This window comes from Streptopelia decaocto (genome assembly GCF_964273445.1).
Source record: "Streptopelia decaocto genome assembly, chromosome: 3".
Classification (NCBI taxonomy): domain Eukaryota; kingdom Metazoa; phylum Chordata; class Aves; order Columbiformes; family Columbidae; genus Streptopelia; species Streptopelia decaocto.
Genome location: NC_138656.1, coordinates 70,156,140 through 70,177,564, shown reverse-complemented (window position 1 = coordinate 70,177,564; position 21,425 = coordinate 70,156,140). Strand labels below are relative to the sequence as shown.

Below are 21,425 nucleotides of genomic sequence, written 5' to 3'. Positions count from 1 at the left end.
GAACATCTCATGAAATGGCTGCTGGTTTGCAAGGAATTAGTTTGTCAGTCATCTTAGTCTTCTCTGAGGTCAAATGTTTTGAACATAGTATACTCACTTTTAAACTAGTATCCATCTATGCTCAAAATGATGCTCTTAAGGAAGTTACCTCATTGCACTGATTTTTTTTATTTTGTCTTTTTCTAAAGAAACAAAAAAAGCCAAACCCCAAACTAAGGAGCAAGTCATCCACTTGCAATGTGAAGGGGGTGGACAGTTGATTCTGTCTGTCCCAAGGTTAGTGCTACTACTGTAGGCTAGTGCCATAGCCACTGGTCAGATAGGTGCTCCCCAGAATCTCCTGAACATGGCTCTGAATAATGACCTTGACAAGCAGCTAACTGAAGATTGACATACATGAAACTTTTCGTTAGTCCTTTTATGTATCTCTGCAATGGTTTGCTATAGGGATGGATTAAAAAAAAAAAAAAATCTTAAAGCCACAGCATTGTTATCTTTCCTGCTCTTAACCTGTAGAGCCAGTGGATGATAAGCAGACCACCATGGTGCTGTACCAGTCGTGCACAGAAGAGCCTGGCCATGTGACTTGCTGGCTGTCAAATTAAGGGCAGGCTATTCCTCTGGAAGCCTCCATGGCAGATTAGGCCTGAAATAGCAGCTTGCTTCAGTACCTATAAGCTACATGTTTTTGGTTGGCAATGTTAAGGGTTGGTTTGTTCACTGTGGTGTTTTGCGTGGGTTTGTTTTGTTTTTTTTCTTCCAGCTTCTGAATTTTTCCCTCTCTAGAAAATGCCTTATGCTTACAAAATGGGTCATTATCTAGGTATCAATGCAGAGGTCAGGACAAAGAGGGCAATGCCATGAAATCTGTTAACAGTTGCACTGGAATTTATCCTAATGTAGGTGTGAGAAGCCTGTAACATTATGATACCTTCTATGGTGTAGAAACTCCGAGAGACTTTACTACCTGTTTTACTGCTGCCTAATACCTTATAACCCTGAGCACCCCTTACAAACTCTGTAGATAATTCTCTGCTCTGTAATACTGTCTGGCTGCATAATTGCATCTGTGTTTAATTTAGTGCTCCTAATATTTTCTGAGTTGTAGAGTGCCGGTTGATAAGTTTTTCTTCTTCCTTGGTGAGATGCTGAAAGGGCAGCTGAGGGCAGCTGGAGCTCTTCTGTGCCTGGCTGGCTTTCTAGAAATGCTGAGAGAGCATGCATAGGTGCAGATTGCCTTCCCCTGTCCTTCTGCCGGAGCTGGGCTTTGGCAGCCTTCAGAGTGCGATGTAATGTAGTGCTGAGCAGCCTGGCATCTGGATGAATGTTTTGTACAGTGTTTGGGGCGGAGCTGTTGGCAGGAGGACATTACCTCTAAATTACAGCCAAGGGTTTTGCCAGTGCTGAGGGTGGAAGGTGATATTAGTGCCAGGCTGTAAATAATTTCAACTGCTAATTAAGTACAGTATCTGCATCTCTAGGCACTTCTTTTTCTCAGATGTGAGTGGGATGGCTCACTCAGTAAGATGCTGTTGGGTCTAATGCTGCCCTTTGCTGTAACAGTTCCTCACAATATGAATCTTTTCTCATTTCCCTTTCCTCCCTCCACCCCCAACATAACCTTTTGAAGTAGGGAGATAGCTTTTGGTAACCACAGACAAGTTAAGCTGGGTACTACTGAGTCCTGGTGGCCTGAATCCTACTGTCTGTTTTACTTCAAATACTTTAGTTTATTAATGCCATTCCTGTCACTGTTTCAATACGAAAGCTCAAAACAGCTGATATTTGATATGACTTTTGACACTTACAGCATGATCGTCAGAAAACATATGACTTCTGGAAGGACATGGTGGCTGCTATCCAGCATAATTATAAAATATCAGCTTTTAAAGGTAAGTGGGTTCACTGAAAACTTACTGTGATAGCTGAAAACATTACATGTGCTTGCCAGAGCAAAATAATTTGCAAATACATTGTCAGCTACTCAACACTGCTTTTACTTTTCAAACATAGAAATTGTTGTATAGTATATACCTGTTTATCCTAGAATAAAACATCTTTATTACTATTTCTGTTTAATTTGGCTGAAACTGTTTTGCTATCTTTAATAGCACTTGTGATGTGCTACTTCACTGAATTTAGAGGAAAAATAGTTTCTTACTGTGATTGGTATGGTAATGTGGACATCCTTGAACTGTATTTTGATTCTATTCCTTATGTTCTTCTAATCATAAATAAAATCAGAAATGCATTGGGAAACATGTTAAAGTACTAAATAATATTTGATTTTTTTTTTAATGCTCTAGAATTCCTCATGTAGTATTGACACAATAGTGAGGAGATTTTTAGGGTGTTTATAACAAAATAACAATTGTAGCGGAATTTTTATTTTAATAACCTTCCTCCACCCAAAGCCAAACTTGTAATATTGTAATCTAAGCTAGAGTTGGAAAACATCTTGGATACTTTTCAGCTAGAAATTATTCTCCTTTTTCCACATACTTCTGAATTGCTATTAAGCATATAAAATAGTAAGCTGATAATAAAGGTTAACCATCTTGTGTGTGCACACAGTTAATTGAAATTATTTGTAGCTATATGTTTTTTTTATTCAAAAAGTTTATCTGCAGCTCAGTTCAGAATTCTGTATCATTTTGCTGGTAGTATTTTCCAATAGAATTACTGCTGTTAATGCACCATTCATTAGGTACAGATGTAGTTTGGTCCCTCTTCTTACCTTTTGTTTAGTAGAACACTTGCTGTGTTCCTTTCAAATGTAATTGACCAAGTTGTGTTAGGTTCCACACAAAAATAGAAATTAATGTCAGGATGCATATTGTAAGACACCAAGATATTCCTGAAATGTTATGTGTTGTTGTTACCATGTTTCCATTGGAGCTTAAGTGTGATTGATAGTTAAGAATTCCTCTAGGAACTAATTCATACATGAAATAAATATCCTTTGTTTTTTGCTGATATTAAACAAATCCTAATCAACTGTAACTATTTTTTAGCATTTTTGGTTTGTTTTTTTTTTTTTTTTTTCAAATCATGAAAGGCCTTTGTTTTACAAGGTGTGGATCATGCAGCATTTGGCAAAAAAATAATGATTTTTTTAAAGTGTTCTTTGGCAATAGTTTAACCAAAAGTTAAAGTCTGATCTTTGAACTCATATAAACAGTTGCTCGTCTTATATGAGTGTCTCTTTGTGTGTACGTGTGTACATTTATGGATATACATACCTATCAGGTACCTATTTGTGCATGTCACTATAGAAACTGCATGAAACATGTGTGTGATTTGACTTAATCCTATCAGAGTTGGTATGTAATTTAATACACCTCATTCTCAAGAGGCACACTCACAACAGTGTTGAAAATAACTGACAGGCATGAGTTATTTTGGATAAAGCTCTGTAAAGCCAGAAGTGAAACAATGCAGATTGTATATACTGCTTAAACATTCTAATACATGAAAAGTGCTATTCTCTGTCATGCCTTGCTTTGAAAGGCTTCAGAGTGGTCTTATTTTCCTTTTAATAACATAGTCCAGTAGATAAAGCACTGAACAGGGAGTCAGAAGAACCAGAGATAATTTCTTCCTGTATCTCTCAGCAGCTGATATTCCCACAGAGTATCTCTTTTTACTCTAAGTCCCTCTGTGAAATGAGAATAGCAGTACTAATCTGTCACAGGTTTGTGCCTAAGTTTTTAGGGATTTTTTTCTCAGCTGTAAGCTTAACATAACTTGAGGAAACTCTTAAACCTGGCTCCAGCCCAATGTCTACAGGCCAGGAAGCCCCACCATCTTTCTTAGCCCAGAGTCTGGCCTGAAAACCACAGCCTCTTGCTATAGCACCATGCCCTTGGTACCTTGTAGAGGGTTTAACCCTTCAGAGAAAAGCAGTGCTCGTTAACAGTCAGTCAAGGTAAAATTTCAAAAACAAACGTATTAAGTGGTCAGTTGAGGAGCCGCAAAGGTCCCATATTGAAATACCGCCTAAGTAGTGCCATTGTCAGTGATGGAGCAGAACGACTGACCGTTTTATTTTTTGAAATAGGTGTTTGCAAGTCACTTTGGTTTGTTGTCAGTATGCCCTTGTTTCTCTGTGTCCCTTCTCTTTTTCACATGATTTCTTTGATCATAATCAGGTGTCTGGTAGATTTTGCTTTTCATTGTCTTAGCTATGGTAATTGCCTTAGATAATTGTCGTACAATATTTTTTTTGGATGACTTTTTCGGATAGGATTGTCCTGAATCAGCTTAATAATGGGTGTTAACCCACTTTTCTACTTGTACAGAAGTAAAGAACTGAGGCTTGCAGAGGGAGACTAAGAGAGTTCTAAAACAATCTTGTGTTATTCAGATCTTCCTTTGTGAAGAGTAACTAAAAAAAAATTGAGGAAAATCTATTAAACAATACTGTCAGAAATACATGATGTCAGATAGCAATGAACACAGATATTTGTATTTTCAAAATTGTAACTTCTTAGCTGGTAATGCCTGCAAGAATTGCCTCTGCAACTGATATTCACATTGAGCATTAAATTACTTGAGTAAATCCTTTTCATAAACATTTAACTTATTACTGGAATATTTTGCAGCTTTAAAGTGATTAAACATTACTTTGTGTTTTACTTTGGGTATATTTTACATAAATTAGTAAAGAGCAATTTTAAAAGAAATAGCAAGTGGCGATGTAAAAATATGTGGGCCAAGGTCCGCAAGATACTATGGAAACAAAGTTTGATCTTTAGAGGAGTAACGAGGGCTTGGAGTACTATATTTTTATTCTACTTGAAAAAAATTCAGATTGGGTGATGATCTTTTTTCTGTTCTCTTTTTGACAGAAAAATCAATAGCTTTTTGTAGGAGAAAGTTGCATGATAACTTCTTAAAGCAGACTGTTTTAAAATGTCATCTTAAAAATCTTGTCTCTCTTGTATGATTGTCATTCCCTGTAATTTCCCTGACACTTTGGAAAACTGTAGAATCTGTAGTTATATAGTGAAAATGATATACTTGTAGTATCTTCAATACATTTATAAGATTATATTTAATTTTGGAAATAAAAAGGTCATGGCCAATATGGCAGCTTCATAAATTGCCCATAAAAAGGCTTGGTGAGTTCTGTTCTCAGGTTTTAAGGATGCATCTTAGAAATTTGTAATTGGCCGTTTTTCACAAAGAAGAAGGTTATCAGGGAAAGAAAATGCTAGACTTAAAACCTGTTTTTTAGTGACTTACATTTTTGTCGTCTATGTGATTGATCAGTAGTCTGAAGTGGTATGCTGATGTATGGGCAGTGTTACTTTACAGAGGGAAATTTTGGAACTTTCTAAACTACTCCAGCCTCTCTCTAACACAGCATGCACACAACACACATACAGAGGTTTTTAATTACAAGTTTGTTATTACCCTGTAGTCTTGGCAGAATATAGTAGATCTGGATGTCTGTGATATTTTATCCTTAACACGCAACTTCAAACGTAACAACAAAAAAGCAAAAGTGCTTTTCTGGCCAAAAGGAAAGAATCCTTCAAAAATTCTGCAAAACATCAGGAATTTCCTAATGTTGATTGTAGTTCAGTGATGAGACATCATTATTTATCTGAATTGTGAAAATGGCAACAAAGAATCAAACAAATTTGTTACACTTCTCTGCTGTCTTTCCACCTAAATACCTAAATACAGAAGGGATTATTTGGGTGCTTTATGTGTTTTACCACTGAAGAACTACTGAAATTTGTCTCAGAAATCTTTTTTAAGCTTTTGGAAACAAGTTTTGTACTATTACAGGCTCTTATGTTTTCATTTTAATATTGTATTGGATTTTCTTTCCTCTAATGCCCATGATGCAGAAAAGATGTGGTTTCTGGAAGAGCTTTTGATAGGTTGCTGATGTGTGTAATCTCTAGCTTTTCAGTGTCTGAACAATTATGAAAGGCCTTCAAAAAATGGTCCTGAGATACTAAGCTGTAGACTTATTTGAAGGAGTATTCAAGGAACAAATACGTTAAGGACAAAACCTGATTTAAAGTGGATGAACAACAAGGATCAGTGAATCATGCTTTTAAGAATACTGTCTAGGCCCAGTTTGTGCAAAGACTAGTTAACTGAAATCACGGGATGGGCAGCAGCACACCCTATGTTTAAATATTAGAAAGTGCTGTTGAACTAATGCAAGTGACTGCATAGGAAAACATTTTTTAGTACCAAAAAAAAAATAATAATTCTTAGGAGTTCTGTAATTAATATTTGGCCTAAGCCAGGAGGGTAGACAAGTGGGGATAGACAATTCAGGCTCAAGTGTATTGAGTTTTATTTTGGCTCAAAAGAAAAATGTCACAGGATTGCTACTTAGAAAATGTGGTGCTGCCTACTGTATTATTTTATTATAAACTTTTTTGTTCATAGGCCTATGTACTTTCAGTTCAAGTGATTAAGAACTTCTGTTTAAAAAAATAAGCTAGAATTAATAGTTTAAGGATTTATAAGGTTTTGATGGATGTGACACTTTTAAAGCACATGAATGGTAACTGTCATTGAAAGAAATGTGTTACCAAACTGTTATGGTTTGATAACTTCTAAGCACTAATTTTACTAAACTAGTTTACTTAATACCAATAATTTCTCATAGTGCTGTAACAGATTAATGTAATCTCTAGTGTTTGTGTCTACTGACTAATTACTGTCATAATCTGATACATTTACCATTTAAGTAAAATATAGTCCCAAGATAGTTGGGTTTTAAAGGCATGAACTGTTCAGGGGAAAACAATGCAAAAATAGTCTCCAGTTTGGGGTGGTAAAGCTGTTGTGATTTTTGTGAGTGCCTGCATGGTTGTGAAGATATGCTCTTTTGGAGTTGGTGTTAGTTGTGGGTTTTTTTTATTGTACTCTGAACATTACAGTTTTACAGAATGTTAAGAGCTTAAAAAATAATTAACTATTTTGTTGCTGTGGATTACTACGTGTGTATCAAAGAAAGCTGAGTGGGTTCCCAGGCTTTACATCTGGTTGCTTTTTTGTATTGTGGAAGTCTTAGACCTTCAGTAACAGCTAATAATTCGTTAATCTACCTTTCTGCAAGATAGCTATTCATTAATAAGAAAAGTGGAACTAAAAAATGTGACATGTTATGTACTGTATTGGAGTTATGTTTTCTTCCTGTTTGATAGTTTAAAGATGAAGCTGTCAGCAGACAATGTTACTGAAGTCTATTACCTGGCTTTTGTGATGACTGTGCTCTGAGACTATTTACTTTGAATGATACCTTCAGTTTTTTCAGGTGTAGTGAAGTATGATCTAGATTCCTGGAATGGCTACTTTACATATTATGAAAGTAGATTGTTAGAAATTCTGATTGTTCAATTTAAAAAAAAGGAGAGACTGCATTATATAAATTCATAAAATTTTAATGTTGCATTCAGTTAGACAATTGATCATCATTTGAAACAACTTTCTTATGCCAGTTCTCTAAAATACAATATTCTTCTACTAAGTTTGAACCAATATCTTCCACTTTCTCACTCCCGCCTCGTTTTTTGTTTCAAAATGGAAGTTGCCTGGTGAATCAGATCAGCACCAAGCTAAAATGGTCTGAAGGAGAGAGTGTCAGAACAGTGTAAGTGGGATGCTGTTAGATATGAGCAAATAGGAAACCTGAGAAAGAAGAGTGAACGTAGTCAGAGGAATAGAGACCATTAGATTCTGAATTGGGCAGTTGGAGCCACACTTGATCATTCTCCATGAGATCGATGACAGCACTGCCAGAAGCCTGGTCGAGGTATCCTTTCATGTACTCATCATAAGTGTACATGATTGGGGAACCATTTTTGTAGAGTGCAACCCAAACATTTGTTCCTTTTGCATGTACATGGTAGGAGAAATAGTACAGTCCAGCGATCCTGCAGGTGAAGATTCCTGTTCTGGGGTCATAGTGTTGCTGCCTATTGTACAAGATCTTGTCAAATTTTATGGGGACTGTTGCTGCAGGGTAGGCTTTTGAGAGGATGACACTGAAAGCAGACACTGGCATCTCTGTAAGAGCTTGGTTTACTCCTCCTGCTTTAACATAGCTGTCGGGCATCTGTGGGATTACAGCTTGGCCAGGGGGACCAGGAGGACCCGGGGGGCCTGGCAAACCAGGCTCTCCATTGTTGCCTTTAGGCCCAGGGGGTCCAGGTGGTCCCATGGGTCCGCTCAAGCCTTTTGTAGTAATACCTGCTGGGCCTGGCAATCCTGGTGCTCCTGGCTCACCTTTTGCACCAGGGGCTCCTGGCAGGCCAGGGGGGCCAATGGGGCCTCTGGTGCCAGGTATTCCTGAAGGTCCCCTGGGGCCTGGCTCGCCGTTGATCCCTGGCACTCCTTTAGCTCCTTGTGGACCCATTGGACCAGGCAAGCCAGGTAGCCCAGCATGGCCAGTGTCGCCTTTTGGACCCGGGAAACCTGGGTGTCCCTTAGGACCAGCAAGACCCTGCTCGCCTGGGTATCCTGGTTTTCCCTCTAATCCCGGTAGACCTCGTTCACCCTTGGCTCCTGGGATTCCTGGGAGGCCTGCAGGGCCCATGTCTCCTTTGGGTCCAGGTAGGCCGTTCTCACCGGGCAAGCCTTTGGGTCCTTGGGGGCCCATGTTTCCTGGTGGCCCGGCAGGTCCTGGTTCTCCTGGCACGCCAGCTGGGCCTTGGTCTCCTTTGTTTCCTGGAACGCCAGGAGGACCTTCAGGCCCTCTGTGTCCCTTCATCCCTGGCAATCCTGGCTTTCCGAATCCTGGAAGACCTGGGGATCCAGGCAAGCCTGCAGGTCCAGGGTGTCCCTTGGCTCCAGGGATGCCTGCTGCTCCTGGGGGTCCCATTGGCCCAGGCTTACCAACGATGGCTTCTCCGGGTTCTCCAGGGGGACCCTGGGGACCTGGGATACCAGCTGCTCCGGGTGCTCCAGGTAAACCCCTGTCACCTTTCAGACCTGGCTGACCTGGAAGACCATTTTCACCAGGCTTCCCCACCCCAGCGGGACCAGGGAGGCCACGGGGCCCCTGTGGGCCTGGCAGACCCCTGCCACCTGGGCGGCCTGGAACGCCGAAACCATTTTCTCCCTTTTGTCCATTTATACCGGGGATACCTGGCTCTCCCTTCTCGCCTGGGGGGCCCCTCGGCCCTTGAGGTCCTGGAGGGCCTTGTGGTCCTGGCTTGCCAGGAACAGTCAGCCCTGCGGGGCCGGGAATGCCGGGGGGTCCTTGTGGCCCTCTTGCACCTGGGAGCCCAATAGGTCCAGCTTCTCCTTTCTCACCATTTAATCCTCTCTCTCCTGGCTTTCCTGGTAGACCTGGCAAGCCTGGTTTTCCAACTGCAGAGAATCCAGGTGGTCCTGGGGGACCAGGGGGGCCTTGGGGACCAGGACTTCCAAACCCTGGTTTTCCTGCGGGACCTGGTTGTCCTCTTGGTCCAACAGGGCCTGGGGGACCAGGGGGTCCTTGTTCACCCCTTATCTGCACACCTGTGAGAGAGAGGAAAACAGGTCAACCAGGGCAGCTATAACAGAATTGCAGGCTTGTAGCATGGCGGTGAATTGCATGAAGGGTTAACTTAACTTGAACCTCATAGAAGTCAAGTTTCTAATACTGTATTTGGTCACTGAGAACCTGATGTTCAAAGCAAAAGTGTCTCAGAACTAATATATGAATAAGTAACAAGTGCAAATGTGTTAGAGTTGTGTTCTGAGCTACAAGGCCTCTAGAAATTTTTTTGGCTTCAATATGTATAGGGTCATCAGAGAGTTTAAAACATGCTGTGCAAGTAGATGCAAACTATTACCAAAAAAACAGGCAACTGATAGAGCACATAATCAGACTTGCATCTTGATGAACAAAACCAGAGAAAGCTTCCTGTGCAAGTGTAGCTTCTTTTCTGAAATTACTTGGTGCTGCATTTAAGTAATGAGATTTTTGGTCTTTTCTCTCCCGTTTCCAAAAGTGGGCCATGAATCTGACTTTTTTGGTAAACACGTGAATGTTACATTTTCAAATACTGTCTTAAAGATTTTTGTTTGTCATAAAAATTTCACACAGTGGTGGCAAGGTCACAACTGATAATTCATCTTACTGCAGTCAGAATTACGGCTTTTTTTTTAATATAATGCTTCATTTTCTTAGTTATCAAAACAGCAGGTGGAGCCACTTAACTAAATGTCACACACAGAGGAATAAACAAACAAGTTCACTGCTTATTTTTTTGTGCACTTTGGGGAGCTTGCAGCTTCATATTGGAATTGGGATGCTGATTTCTAGGAGATTGCAGATAAGATTAACGTGGATATTGTGAAACTACTTCAGTAGTTTGTAGCATCTGGCAGCATTATAGAATGAAATAGCATACCTATGATGAATGTTAATTTAAGAAGTAATTTTAAGAAGAAAAACTGGAATATAGGAATAGCCTGGATTCTGCTTTTTATAATGGCAACATATTCTGGTTTATGGTTATCTAAAAAAGATTGATCAGTTAAAATTTCCATTTCAGTCTCTTACAAAAAGAGCCATGTGTTTTTATGTACATATATGCAATGACTATTCTGCTGTCTCTTACATAATAAGTTTCTTTTTTCAATCTGTGGCTAGGCTTCGCCAACCGAAAATGAGATGAAGGAAGAAAACTACTCTTGTACATGTTGTATTTTAAGAAATAGAGATGTGCATACGAAATACATTATATTGTTGTTTGATACTGGATCTGCAAGATTGCCTTCTTCCTCTGCTGTCAGAGAAATTGTTTTTATCTACCAAGTATAAAGAGTGCATTTTCTTTTTTGCTGATGTGTGAAATCACCACAGATGTGTATCGCCTTATTTTGTACACCTTCCTATCTTATCCTCTTTAAAGCAATGAAAAGGAAGATCGTTTTAAAATCCTACACATAGAAAGAAAGCAATGTCTCTGATTTATTGACAAACTGAAAATACACATCCTTCTCAGCTGCAAAGGAGGCTGTGGAATCTGAGTACCTGTGACAAGTCTGGTGCAGGCTTTAGTATTTTACTGATATTGTTGGATTTCTTACTACCAAACTTGTAGATTCAGTATGGTGCAATTGTAAGTTGGTTTTATTGTATAAGAGACATAAGATATGGCAAATTTTAAGAACTATGTCATATGAAAAATTAATTTGGGAAAGGCTTAAGCCTGTCAGAATTAACATATCCCCTGCAGCAGACATGGTGTGTAAATGTTCTTTACACGTTTTCTATTCACCACAGATAATAGAGCTGCCATCAGAGGAAACAGTTTACTGAACTGGCGGACTCAGAATTTATTTCATAGGTTCTATGAAACTTCAAAAACTATATATTTACACCAGAGAATACAAGTAGGTCAGATCAAAGCCTCAATACAAATACCTGAACAGGTTCCTGAGCTAATGCTGTTTCAGTTGTATAGCATTAGGAGAAAAATACAAATAGGTTTTTATGTCAGCTGCATCAGACTTAAGCTTCAGGGTGCTTCTCGCTTTTCACCATGTTTTAGATGCATCTTCATATCAGTCCTAGGTTCACAAAGTGGTGGGTGCTGGTTTTTTAAATAAGATACTAAAGGCTTTGTCAGTGTTCATACTATTATACAGATTTTCTGTGAGGAGCTATATTGTTTAAAAGTTTTACTGCTTTTAGATTAAAGTGTCTGGTAATTGTACTGTCTAAATACAATGGTAGGTCCTCTGAGGAAAGGACAGTTGAACACATTAATGAAGTAGGATTTTTATCAAGAAAATTCAAGTAGTTGCTGGCTACTCTTTTATATGTCTTGGCAGATATCCTGATGCAAAATTGGTTTGTATTCTCTGAGTGCAGTAAAATCCTATTTATATATTGAATTAATTATGAAGACTTTAGCATAACCTGCAATAATGGCTTCTTTAAGCATTGCTGAGCAGTCAGACTTGATTCAATGATTATTTTCAACTAGGACTTTTCAAAGATTTCAAGCCAAAGAGCTACTGGTTTGAAAATTATGTCCTGGTATATTGAAAAACTGATGACACTAAATACATAGAGAAAATGAAAGTATATTCTGACTGGAGAGCTGTCAAGAACAAGATTCTTAAAAAAATTCACCAAATCAAATGAAGCTTTAATAGGGTTTAATTGCCAACAGAAATTGTATGGTCTATTACATGTTGTCCTGAGTCACAAGTTTGGGCCTAAACTGAAATTTTGGTTCCAGGCTGCTTCAGTGTTTGGTGGCCAAGTAGGAAAAGTAAGCTAGGATAATAAAACCTGCCATATGCTGCTTGAGCTACCTGCATGTGGAAGAACTCACAAGACAATACAGTTAGATTAATTTGGTTCTGTAGTCTCCTGTTTTATTCTTCCATGATCATCTCAGACTAGAAATTATATTCTCTAACAGTCTGCCCTCTTTAAACTCTTCTAAAAACCCTCTATAGGATGCTTATTTTCCAGACTAGAAGAACAGCAGTGGTTTTCCAGTCCTCCATTTTCATGCTTATTCCCCAAATTAAGATTTGTCATGCAATTTTGAATGACTGGACTCGCACATCTGTAAAACTGTAGGTTGTTCCTGCTTTGAATGTCTAGTATATAGTCTTTATTATCCTTCATAGATAGACAGCATTTTGCACATCTCACATGTTAATCCATTTTCATTCTAAATGTGAAGATTCATCCAAATCAGATTCTGTGTTAATGTATGAAATGAAACCTTAGATCAGGATAATTAATTTCTCTTTTCACCATGTTTTCTGTCTACCCTTCTCCTTCCTTAAAAAAAACATTATATGTGAATGATTCTGAATAAAGTCAAGGGAAAACACCATGAGAAGTTAATGAGGGGAGAGGAAGGAAATGCAACTCTAACCCAGTGGAATTTCTAGTTAGTAGGTCCTCAGAGTAGCTGTTTATGTACATGTTCCTAAATTCAATCTGAGAGTGCTGGTAGTGTTCCAGAAAGCTCTTGTGCTGAAAGAAAGGGATGAAACTGTGGCAATACTTTGGTACAGCCCAGAAGAACAGTTTTGGGGGCGAGTTTCCCAGCCATGCTGCTATCACTTGGCTCTTACTGCAGAATGTTCATGGAGCACGTGGGCTGGAGCTGGTTGGGGTGAGATGAGGGTGCATCTTGGGACTCAATGTGTGCTTATCATGGGCATCCGGTCCATAGGATTAGATTAGGGCTATTCTGAAGTGAAACCTCCTAAATGAAGGTAATGTGGATGCTGCATCCTGAGCAGCAACTATTCTGCTCTCCAAATCTACTTCTGTTATGCTACCCTATTTTCTAATGCAGATGTAGTCTAAAATGTTCCTTCTCTGGTGAAGAGAAGCTGCAAATCCTGTTTTCTGCATCCCTTACTTGATTTCCTCATTTCTGCCCAAGTTTGATTATTACAGCTAAAAGTAGATAGGATACAGCAAAACAGAAAGCTATTCTGAATAGCCTGTTGATGTCTGAAAGAAAATAATATTTTTCAGGGAGGCAGGCAGGGAAGGTGATGTTTATGAGGAAGATTCAATTCTCTTAACCGTAGTCATGATAATTTTGAATAGAGACTACTGATAAGCCTTTTAGGGACAATTCATAAATAAAACCAACACCTAGGAAGCTGAGAAGTTTTGACTTCAAGATTTTTTTAAAAGAGCTTTGGCCTAACTGTGGAAAAATAGAGCAACTCACAGTTTCAAACACTAAGTATAGCCACACGTTTGACTTAAAAGAACAGAGGTGATACCCAGAAATAAGATGTCACAATGTTTAGCATTGCAATTATATAGTGCCTATACAATCTACCTATACAGTAAGAGTGATTTATGAAATGAGAACTTTTTATAATAGAGATAGAATTGTTATATTACTATGAAATTAGTCTGATAATGAAAGTATAGGCTTAAATCATGCATGAAAAAAACTATGTAGAGGGCTAGGTCATACTTTCATGATTATATATCAATCTATTTTTCATTTCTAAACTTAAACAGATACATATTTGGCCATATGTATCAGATATATACTTAAATTCACACCTAAGGTCTGTTTTGAGTAGAGATAACATGACAGAATATGTAGAAGTTCTTTCTGAATATTGTAGATGACAGGTCTGTTGTTAGTAACCCCAGTATTCAATAAATAAATTTGAGGATAATTAGCATCTTGTCCATAATTATGTACACAATCATGTTGTATTATTCCTACTACTGAAGATCAGATCTGTAGCTGTGATCTATATGCTTTTAGTGATTATTGTGTTTAAAAAAAAAAAAAAGTCTGTGGCAAGGGTGCATCTGTGCATCTTTGTAAATAGGGAGCAACTGCCAGAGCCACTGCCAGTTTCTTCTGCAGTGGTGACATGATTTTAATAAACCTAAACTGTTAGTGAAAGTTGAATACCAATAGTATAAACAAAAAGCTTTTGCTCATGTGTTGACCCATTAGGAATAATTGTGTTAGTTTATTATCAAAAAATAGTAAACTTACCTTGACTCTTTACATTGAATGGTAGAAAAGGTGGCCCCTTGATGCTGGATTGTTTCTGGTATCTCTCAGAAAAATATCCATCACTACCATGGACAATGTTCAGACAAAACAGCAGCAGTAAGGATATTTGTAAGTGCATGTTTCCCAATCCGTTCTGTGTTAGAAAGGAGAGAAAAAGTTTGTTATAAAGAAAAGTTGTTCAGTTCTGTTTCTTGTGCATGAATAAATGTGTTTACCAAAAGTATTGGCATTTAACATTATTTTGTGTTGACTTCCTCCTGCTTTCACTAGTTGTGAAAAATCCTCTAAGAAAAAGGAAATCATTAATACTATCAGTTTGAATGATAGAGGTCTGATACAGATAGCTTAGGGGTAATAGTCTCACTCTTAGACTGGCATCCACTTAAAATTATTATTTTCCTATTTAAAACCACTGTCCTCAGAAACAGTGATTATTTTCCTGTTTACACTAGCGCTCCAAAAGTAAGTTCATGAGTTGCATGTATCAAATCTCCTGAAATGAAGATTTCAGTGGAAAGACATAAACACTCTACCACAACCTTATTGCCTCTTTCTAATGCTGTAGCAAATGAAGAACAAAGTCCTGGCTCCTTCAGCATCAGTGGCAAAAATCTCATGCTGCCTTGCTTGAAATCAGGCTTTTTTCTGTAGCCTTTCAAATTGCCCCAGTGGCAGTGAGGATGCTGTCACTGCTTTTAAGTATCACCCCTCTTCCCTTCCCAACCAGAAAACATGCATCCTGTAGAAGTTACCTTCAAAACCAAAGAGAATGAAATTGTAACATACCAGAAGTGTTGTGGAGCTCCAATGCAGAGTAGTAGAGCAGTGAATCCTCCTCTAGTGAGGAGTTCTTCTGCCACTGGTGAGTGAGCAGAAGCTGATGATTTCAAGTGTCACCCTTGAGTATTTATACGATTTTCTCCCTAGGTGGGTGACTGCTGTGCATAAGCTCCTCCCCAAAAATTAGTAAGCAGTAATTATCTGTGTGTATATGTGTGTTTCTTAGGGGTGGGGGAAGCTATTTTGGGTAGTCATCCTAGATCCTGTTGAGTGTTTTTTGTTTTTTTTTCTTCTTCCCTAGGATTTCTTATTGTTGATGAAATTATATTGCTTGTAGTTAGTATTTTCTAAAATTTTACAGCTGCTCGGTTTTTAGAACTGAGAAAGGTAACATTGGGAAAATATCATGAACTTGTAAGGTTAGTAATTCTAAGTTCTTCATTTGGATTTCTCTGTAATTGTTTCAAGGAAAGAACTGCACATTTTGCACTTTGAGCTGTTACCTTCAGGAGTAACCCCACTAAAGTCTGTAGAGATGACTTGTAACTGTTATTGGGATATGAATGGAGAACTTACAATCAATTAAGATGTTAATAAGGGAGTTGTATGAGAACCTAAAGATTACTTTTAAGCAGTTATTGTTTTAGGAGTTTATCTTCACAGTGTATTTCTAGACTTGTGTTTTGATGCTGGAGGTACAGTACTACATATATGATGTAATCTGCAAGTGATGTTTCTGTATTATGAACTCTGGAAATGCAAGCTTGCCTTACACAATGAGAACATAATTGTGTCTAGTTGTAACAAATGTATTGAAATCCATACTCCTTAAATTTGCAAGTATTATACAGACAGATATTTGGAGCTGGTAGAGCTTTTCTGAGCTTTTCTGCATTCAGCAATTGACTTTTTTTAAGGTTTGTTCAGTCAAATGCACCTATTGCTGTACTTTTACTAGATGCATGTTTTTTCCCTAGAAAATAGTTTGTTTAGTGAATTTAAACTACTGCTGTTTTACTGTTGGTAGATTGAACTTTGCAGTTTATCTCTTTTTCTTCAGATTATAAACCAATTTTAGGTGTTAAAGTCTGTTAAAGTAATCTTGCTTAATATACTGTATCCACACAGTGACTTTTTTTTTTGAGTGTTACAGTGTTTCAGCATCATTTTGATTAGTGTTCAGTACTAAATAGGCAGTGATTTTCAATCTTGAATTATCTGTGACTCTGAAGGGCAAAATAAGAGAGAAGAAACAAACCTTTCTAATTTAGGATGAATCTGTAGAACTAAATATTTAGTGCACTTTGCTTTTATCAAACATTCTTAGCAAAATTACCTACCTGTAAATTAACTGTGTATTAAAACTCTTTTGCCGATTGCAGACCTCTTTCACTTGTTACATGGTATTCAGTCTTGTAGGAGCTAGATTTTTGGATGTGTCTGAAATTCTTTGTTTCCTTTGCACTAAAAATTAGTGGAAAAACAAAGACGAATGATGTTTGTGTTACGAAAGGAAGCTGAGTGTGTGCTACAAGTTAGTGTCCTGGTTCTGTGTGAATGTATTTATTTTTCAAGTTAACTTATGCCATTTGCAGAAGCTGTTTGGGGAGCCTTCTGGTGAGGTACAAGCAATATCTGTGCAGAGGAACATGTATGCACCCATATCCTAGTACCAATTGTAGAAATACTGTAATCAGGCAAGGGTACTAGCATGTTATATTAGAGGAATACTAATAAATAACCTGTGTTACTGTGAGTTCTCGTGCATGATAGGTACAGAAGGGACACCTGTTACCGTTCCAGCCAAAAGACTGAGCTGGTGGCCCTGAACTGTGTGGCTATCCTGTGGAATGACAGGTTAACGTGGGCTGAATTTTACCTGCTTTGTGTCTTTGTTTAATTCCACACTCTTCAAGTAACAACTTTTTTGGCTTTTATGTATTATGGCAAATATCCTAGAACACAAGTTACTGTACTGAAAGAGACCAATGGACCATCAAGTCTGTTCTGCTTAGAATTGTGCTAATAACTTTGCTTACTAGAGGGCTGTACTAATGTTGTGATTTAAAGACTGCTGCAATCATTTATTTAATAGATTGTCGACCAGTTCTTTTCTTCTATTCTTCTTCCTAGCCATCCTCTAAACAACATTATGTTCCATTTTTTGTAAATAAAGCCTTTCCACTTGCGGAGGTCTTCAGTATGAAGCCTGCTTTCCCCATTAAGCTTGCATGTCCAATCTGGTCACAAGCTTTCAGAGAATGTTTACATGTCTGAGATGACATTTCTACTCCTGCTGTGTTCATTCAGTTCTTTTTAATCTTTTTAAGAAGGAAGCTTTGTCCTCAAGTTGTTTGTGTAAATTTTCAAGGTACTTAATTTAAAAATTATTTTCTATAAATTCAAATGAGAATCCAGTGATCCACTTTTGACAGAGGCAGAAATGTATGGGCATAGAATTTATTTCCTTCTTGAAGAAATACAACTCCAGCTCCTTTTTTTGGTTCACATAAATCCAAAAATAGCTTTTGATTTTAAAACATTTAAATATACAGCCCTTAGTGGGAAGTGTGGTTGTTGCTAATTTGACAATATTTGGTTAAGAACAGCAGGCAACAGTTTTATGCACACACAGTTTCATGCTAATTTCTAACCTAATTCATAAATACCCCCAAAGCAGGCATGCTCCTGGTACAAAAGCACTAATAATGTACACTGATATTTGCCCAGCAGCCTCACTTCCTCCTTGGCTTCTTCTGGGCAGGAAGGTGAATAATCTCTGTGTGTTTCTGTGTAAATAGGGATGATTGTGGGGTCAAAACGTATATACAGGCAAACCCCTTGTCCCTGTGTTTGACCCAAGCTCCACCCTATTGTGCTGTCTTATGCTGCTTCTTTGGTTTGAGGTTTTGTTTTTTGTGGGTATGGGAAATTGAGGTAGAATTGGAATTCACTGCTTTTGTATGTTTTCCTTGTTGCTGTGGATATGCATATGAAAGGTAGGCATCGGTATATATTTGCATGTGTAAAAATACATGCAGCAGACATACCTGTGTATACCTATTTACAGTAACAGCACATTTTAAACAAGAGGTTATTTGCTCACCTCTTTTCAAAACAGAAACATTTAGATACTTTTGTTTTATAGTTATGCATTTAGAAGGTCGGATTTGCTTACAAAGGCAGGTGTCTTCATTCCCTCCTGCTCCCCCTGTCCCATTACTATAATAATCAGGAATAACATTTGATCCATTGCACCACTCCAGAACTTACTTTTTAGTTATGTGCTGGCTGCTTCTCTCCATGGCAGTGTAATAGCTTAAGTCCTAAGTTTAACTGCAATGAAAACACTCTAAATTACAGTTTCTCTGGACCGTATGAAGTAAGTACTGGATTCAGTGTCTTTAATGCCATTCGCAGTGGTCTGCAGTGTTTTGTCGTATTTGCTGACTGCATGTTCAGTTTGTTGTTTAATGTTGTTAGAAAGCAGGCACTCACACATGCTTTCCAAAACCCCCTATTGCTGCAGTTTCCTACTCCCACAGAGTCAGTGAAAACACATGCATAAATAACATGGAAAAGACACCATGATTTGGGAAATGGGAACTGATTTTCACCACAATTCTGAAAGTTACTCACAAAGTGATTTGAATGAGTCCCACAATAAGCAACTGCTATGAGGAAGAAGTGTGGAACACCCTAATTCAGCATAAATATTAATAAAACCAGCAACTTCCCTGTCACATACCCCATCCCCACTCTTACTCCCCTGACCCCCAAAAAAGGAAAAAGGAGAAGCAAAACTCAGAGAAAGGCTGGGCTAAGCCCTTGCAGTAGTTGGGAATTGGCTAAATATGTTCCCAGTGCTGAGGATTTTCAGTGTAAATATGCTTAGATTTATTGTTTTCATTTAGAGTATGTGATCTTGCTTTGTGCACCATCTGAGCATAAACCATGTGTGTAGTTTCAAAGAACTGTGAGTTATCTGAAAGTAATAATTCACAGCTTTAACTCAACTTGTGTTATTTTTAATAATTAGCTTTTAGTCTTAATCCTGACTCTCTTTTTTTTTGTAGTTATTACTTATATTAAAATATAATAGCCAAGGAAACTCAAGGGGTTGTTTACTCCTTTTGTTTGGCTGGGTAATCTCAGCTGTGAAGAGGCAAGAATCTGTTGATGGGAGATTTTTCCTGTAGTTTAAAAAGAAGTCTGAAAAATTTGGAGTAACTTTTTGTTGACGACATAAAATCTCAACACTGTTAAGAAGACGCAATTATTTTGCCACTTCTGCTTCAGTATCTGTGACTGGTGCTTCCTGATGTTGTCGGTTCCAATTTTGTTATCTGCCTGAAGCAAACTTTGAAGGCTCTACCCTAGTCTGTTTTCTTCTATTAAAGGGCACTTTAACAGCTTGTAGCACCATCTCTGGTGAAGAAATTCTCCTGTTTCCAATTTTAAGTTCTTCGAGAAAGGCACTTAGGAGTTTCTAAGTGTGAGTTTGAAAGCCTGACATGAAATTAAAGAAGTGGGTTTCCTAGTTTGTGGTGCACTTTATGACACTCTGGAAACTCCTAAATCATCTCATCTCCATGGTTTAAAACCATCCTCTCTCCCTTTCCGTCACACAACACTGAGGAGTGTTTGCACGCTCCTGCGATAGCAGCTGGGTGAGCTCTCAATGGGAGCGCAGGGGAACAAAGTGTTCCACTGTACCTCAATGGGGAAAACTAACACGGGTTTTTCAGCTTCTTACTGCTCACAGTCAAATGTATCCAAAGAAATAGGAGGCAGGAAAATGTATAAGTTCAATAGCTGTGGAAACCTGAGGGCTTTTGTTTTGTTTTCATTGTTGTTTCTTTGTTTTGTAGTTATTGTTACATTGTATTTACATGGAGGGTATTTTATCTTCCAACACTAGCCACTTGGGCTGCATAGGACTGCAAAACATCTTAATGAAGAAAATGTTTACCTTGCCAATTGCAAAATAAATAAGATTTCTTTTGAGTTTCAGAATGTATGTCATCTTTTGTAATTAATAGATGCTTCTTGAGGTAATCTGCAGCGCTGTGCAGTTCCATCCATATTCATACTTCGTGATACAATAAATAATTCTCTCTACAAACAAACTGTGTTACTCCTACAGTCCTGTATTAGTCTTTTTATAGATTTAGAGCCCTTGTACTTCTAACACTTGTAATTGTGGTTGAATAAATGTCCTGCTTTCAAGTAGTAATGGAAAGATGGTCTGTATTTATTCTGGCACTGCAAAACTGACTGACTGCTGGCCAGTTTGTTCTGTTCAGCTCAGGTAACTGTTGATCACAAGAGTTCTATTTAGTATAGTGGTATATTTAAATAGATGACACCCAGTTAAATATTTACAGTTGTATTCTGACTAAGTTAACTTGCAGAGGCGCTGAATAACCATGCCGAAACATCAGGAAAAGATGTGTTCTGCATCAGTTATAGAGAAAGCTTTGAGGCTGATGTGAATGTCTGATTATACATTCCTTCAGATGTTATTGTTAAAAAGCATTCATCAATAATACTATGTTGTTTGTGGCCCCATTTCATTATGCTTTTATAAAGATAAGGTAATCTTCACCCATCTTAGAGAATTTATGGTACTAGAGCAAAACATACCAAACATAAGTACTGGTGTTAGGAAAGATGTTTTCCAGTACCTTGTGTATGCTGCTGGCCTGACCTCATTCCTTTCTCATTTTTTTTTCCTTCTTTCCCTGCCTCTGAAAATAAAAAGAAGAAATATCGATCAAATGAATGCATTAATTTGAAACTCATATCAGTTGTGTGGCTCTAAATGAAAACAGAGCAGTTTTTTCAAGATGTTGAAAACACAAAGCTGTTTTTATATATTGATATTTATTCTTCTTCTCACAAATGCATTTCTGAGTAAGTAGTGTAAATGTTTATATCTTTAAAGTTTGGTTTTTTCACTACATTTGCTTAAAAATTTAAGCATGGAGGTGATGGCAGGACTTGTGTCTTTATGATGGAAGAGAACAGAAATGTCCAGGTAACTTTGTGCACAATTTAGGAAAAAAACAAAACAAAAATCATGTGGCCTGGCCACTGAAGAGCCTAAGCAAATACAAAAATTTGACTTGAGATATT

At 38.0% G+C, this 21,425-nt stretch overlaps 2 protein-coding genes across 2 annotated transcripts in view; one reads left to right on the top strand and one right to left on the bottom strand.

Moving 5' to 3' along the window:
• The window catches only part of LOC309438129 (dermatan-sulfate epimerase-like), a 186,778-nt gene that overhangs the window by 9,046 nt on the left and 156,307 nt on the right, over window positions 1-21,425 (top strand). The window contains 1 exon segment of the mRNA XM_082049077.1: window positions 1,811-1,892. Coding sequence (XP_081905203.1) covers window positions 1,811-1,892 — 82 coding nt within the window.
• On the bottom strand, window positions 7,515-15,376 carry COL10A1 (collagen type X alpha 1 chain). The gene is made up of 2 exons (XM_082048127.1): window positions 14,487-15,376; window positions 7,515-9,498 (listed from the first exon to the last, which is right to left on the bottom strand). The coding sequence occupies exons 1-2, from the start codon at window positions 14,623-14,625 to the stop codon at window positions 7,643-7,645; spliced, it is 1,995 nt and encodes a 664-aa protein (XP_081904253.1). The 5' UTR covers window positions 14,626-15,376; the 3' UTR covers window positions 7,515-7,642.

Coding starts and splice junctions, on each gene's coding strand:
- COL10A1 (XM_082048127.1), bottom strand. CDS start 14,625: ATGCACTTACAAATATCCTTACTGCTGCTGTTTTGTCTGAACATTGTC. Junction 9,499..14,486: donor ATTCAATGTAAAGAGTCAAG/GTAAGTTTACTA, acceptor TCTCTCTCACAG/GTGTGCAGATAAGGGGTGAA.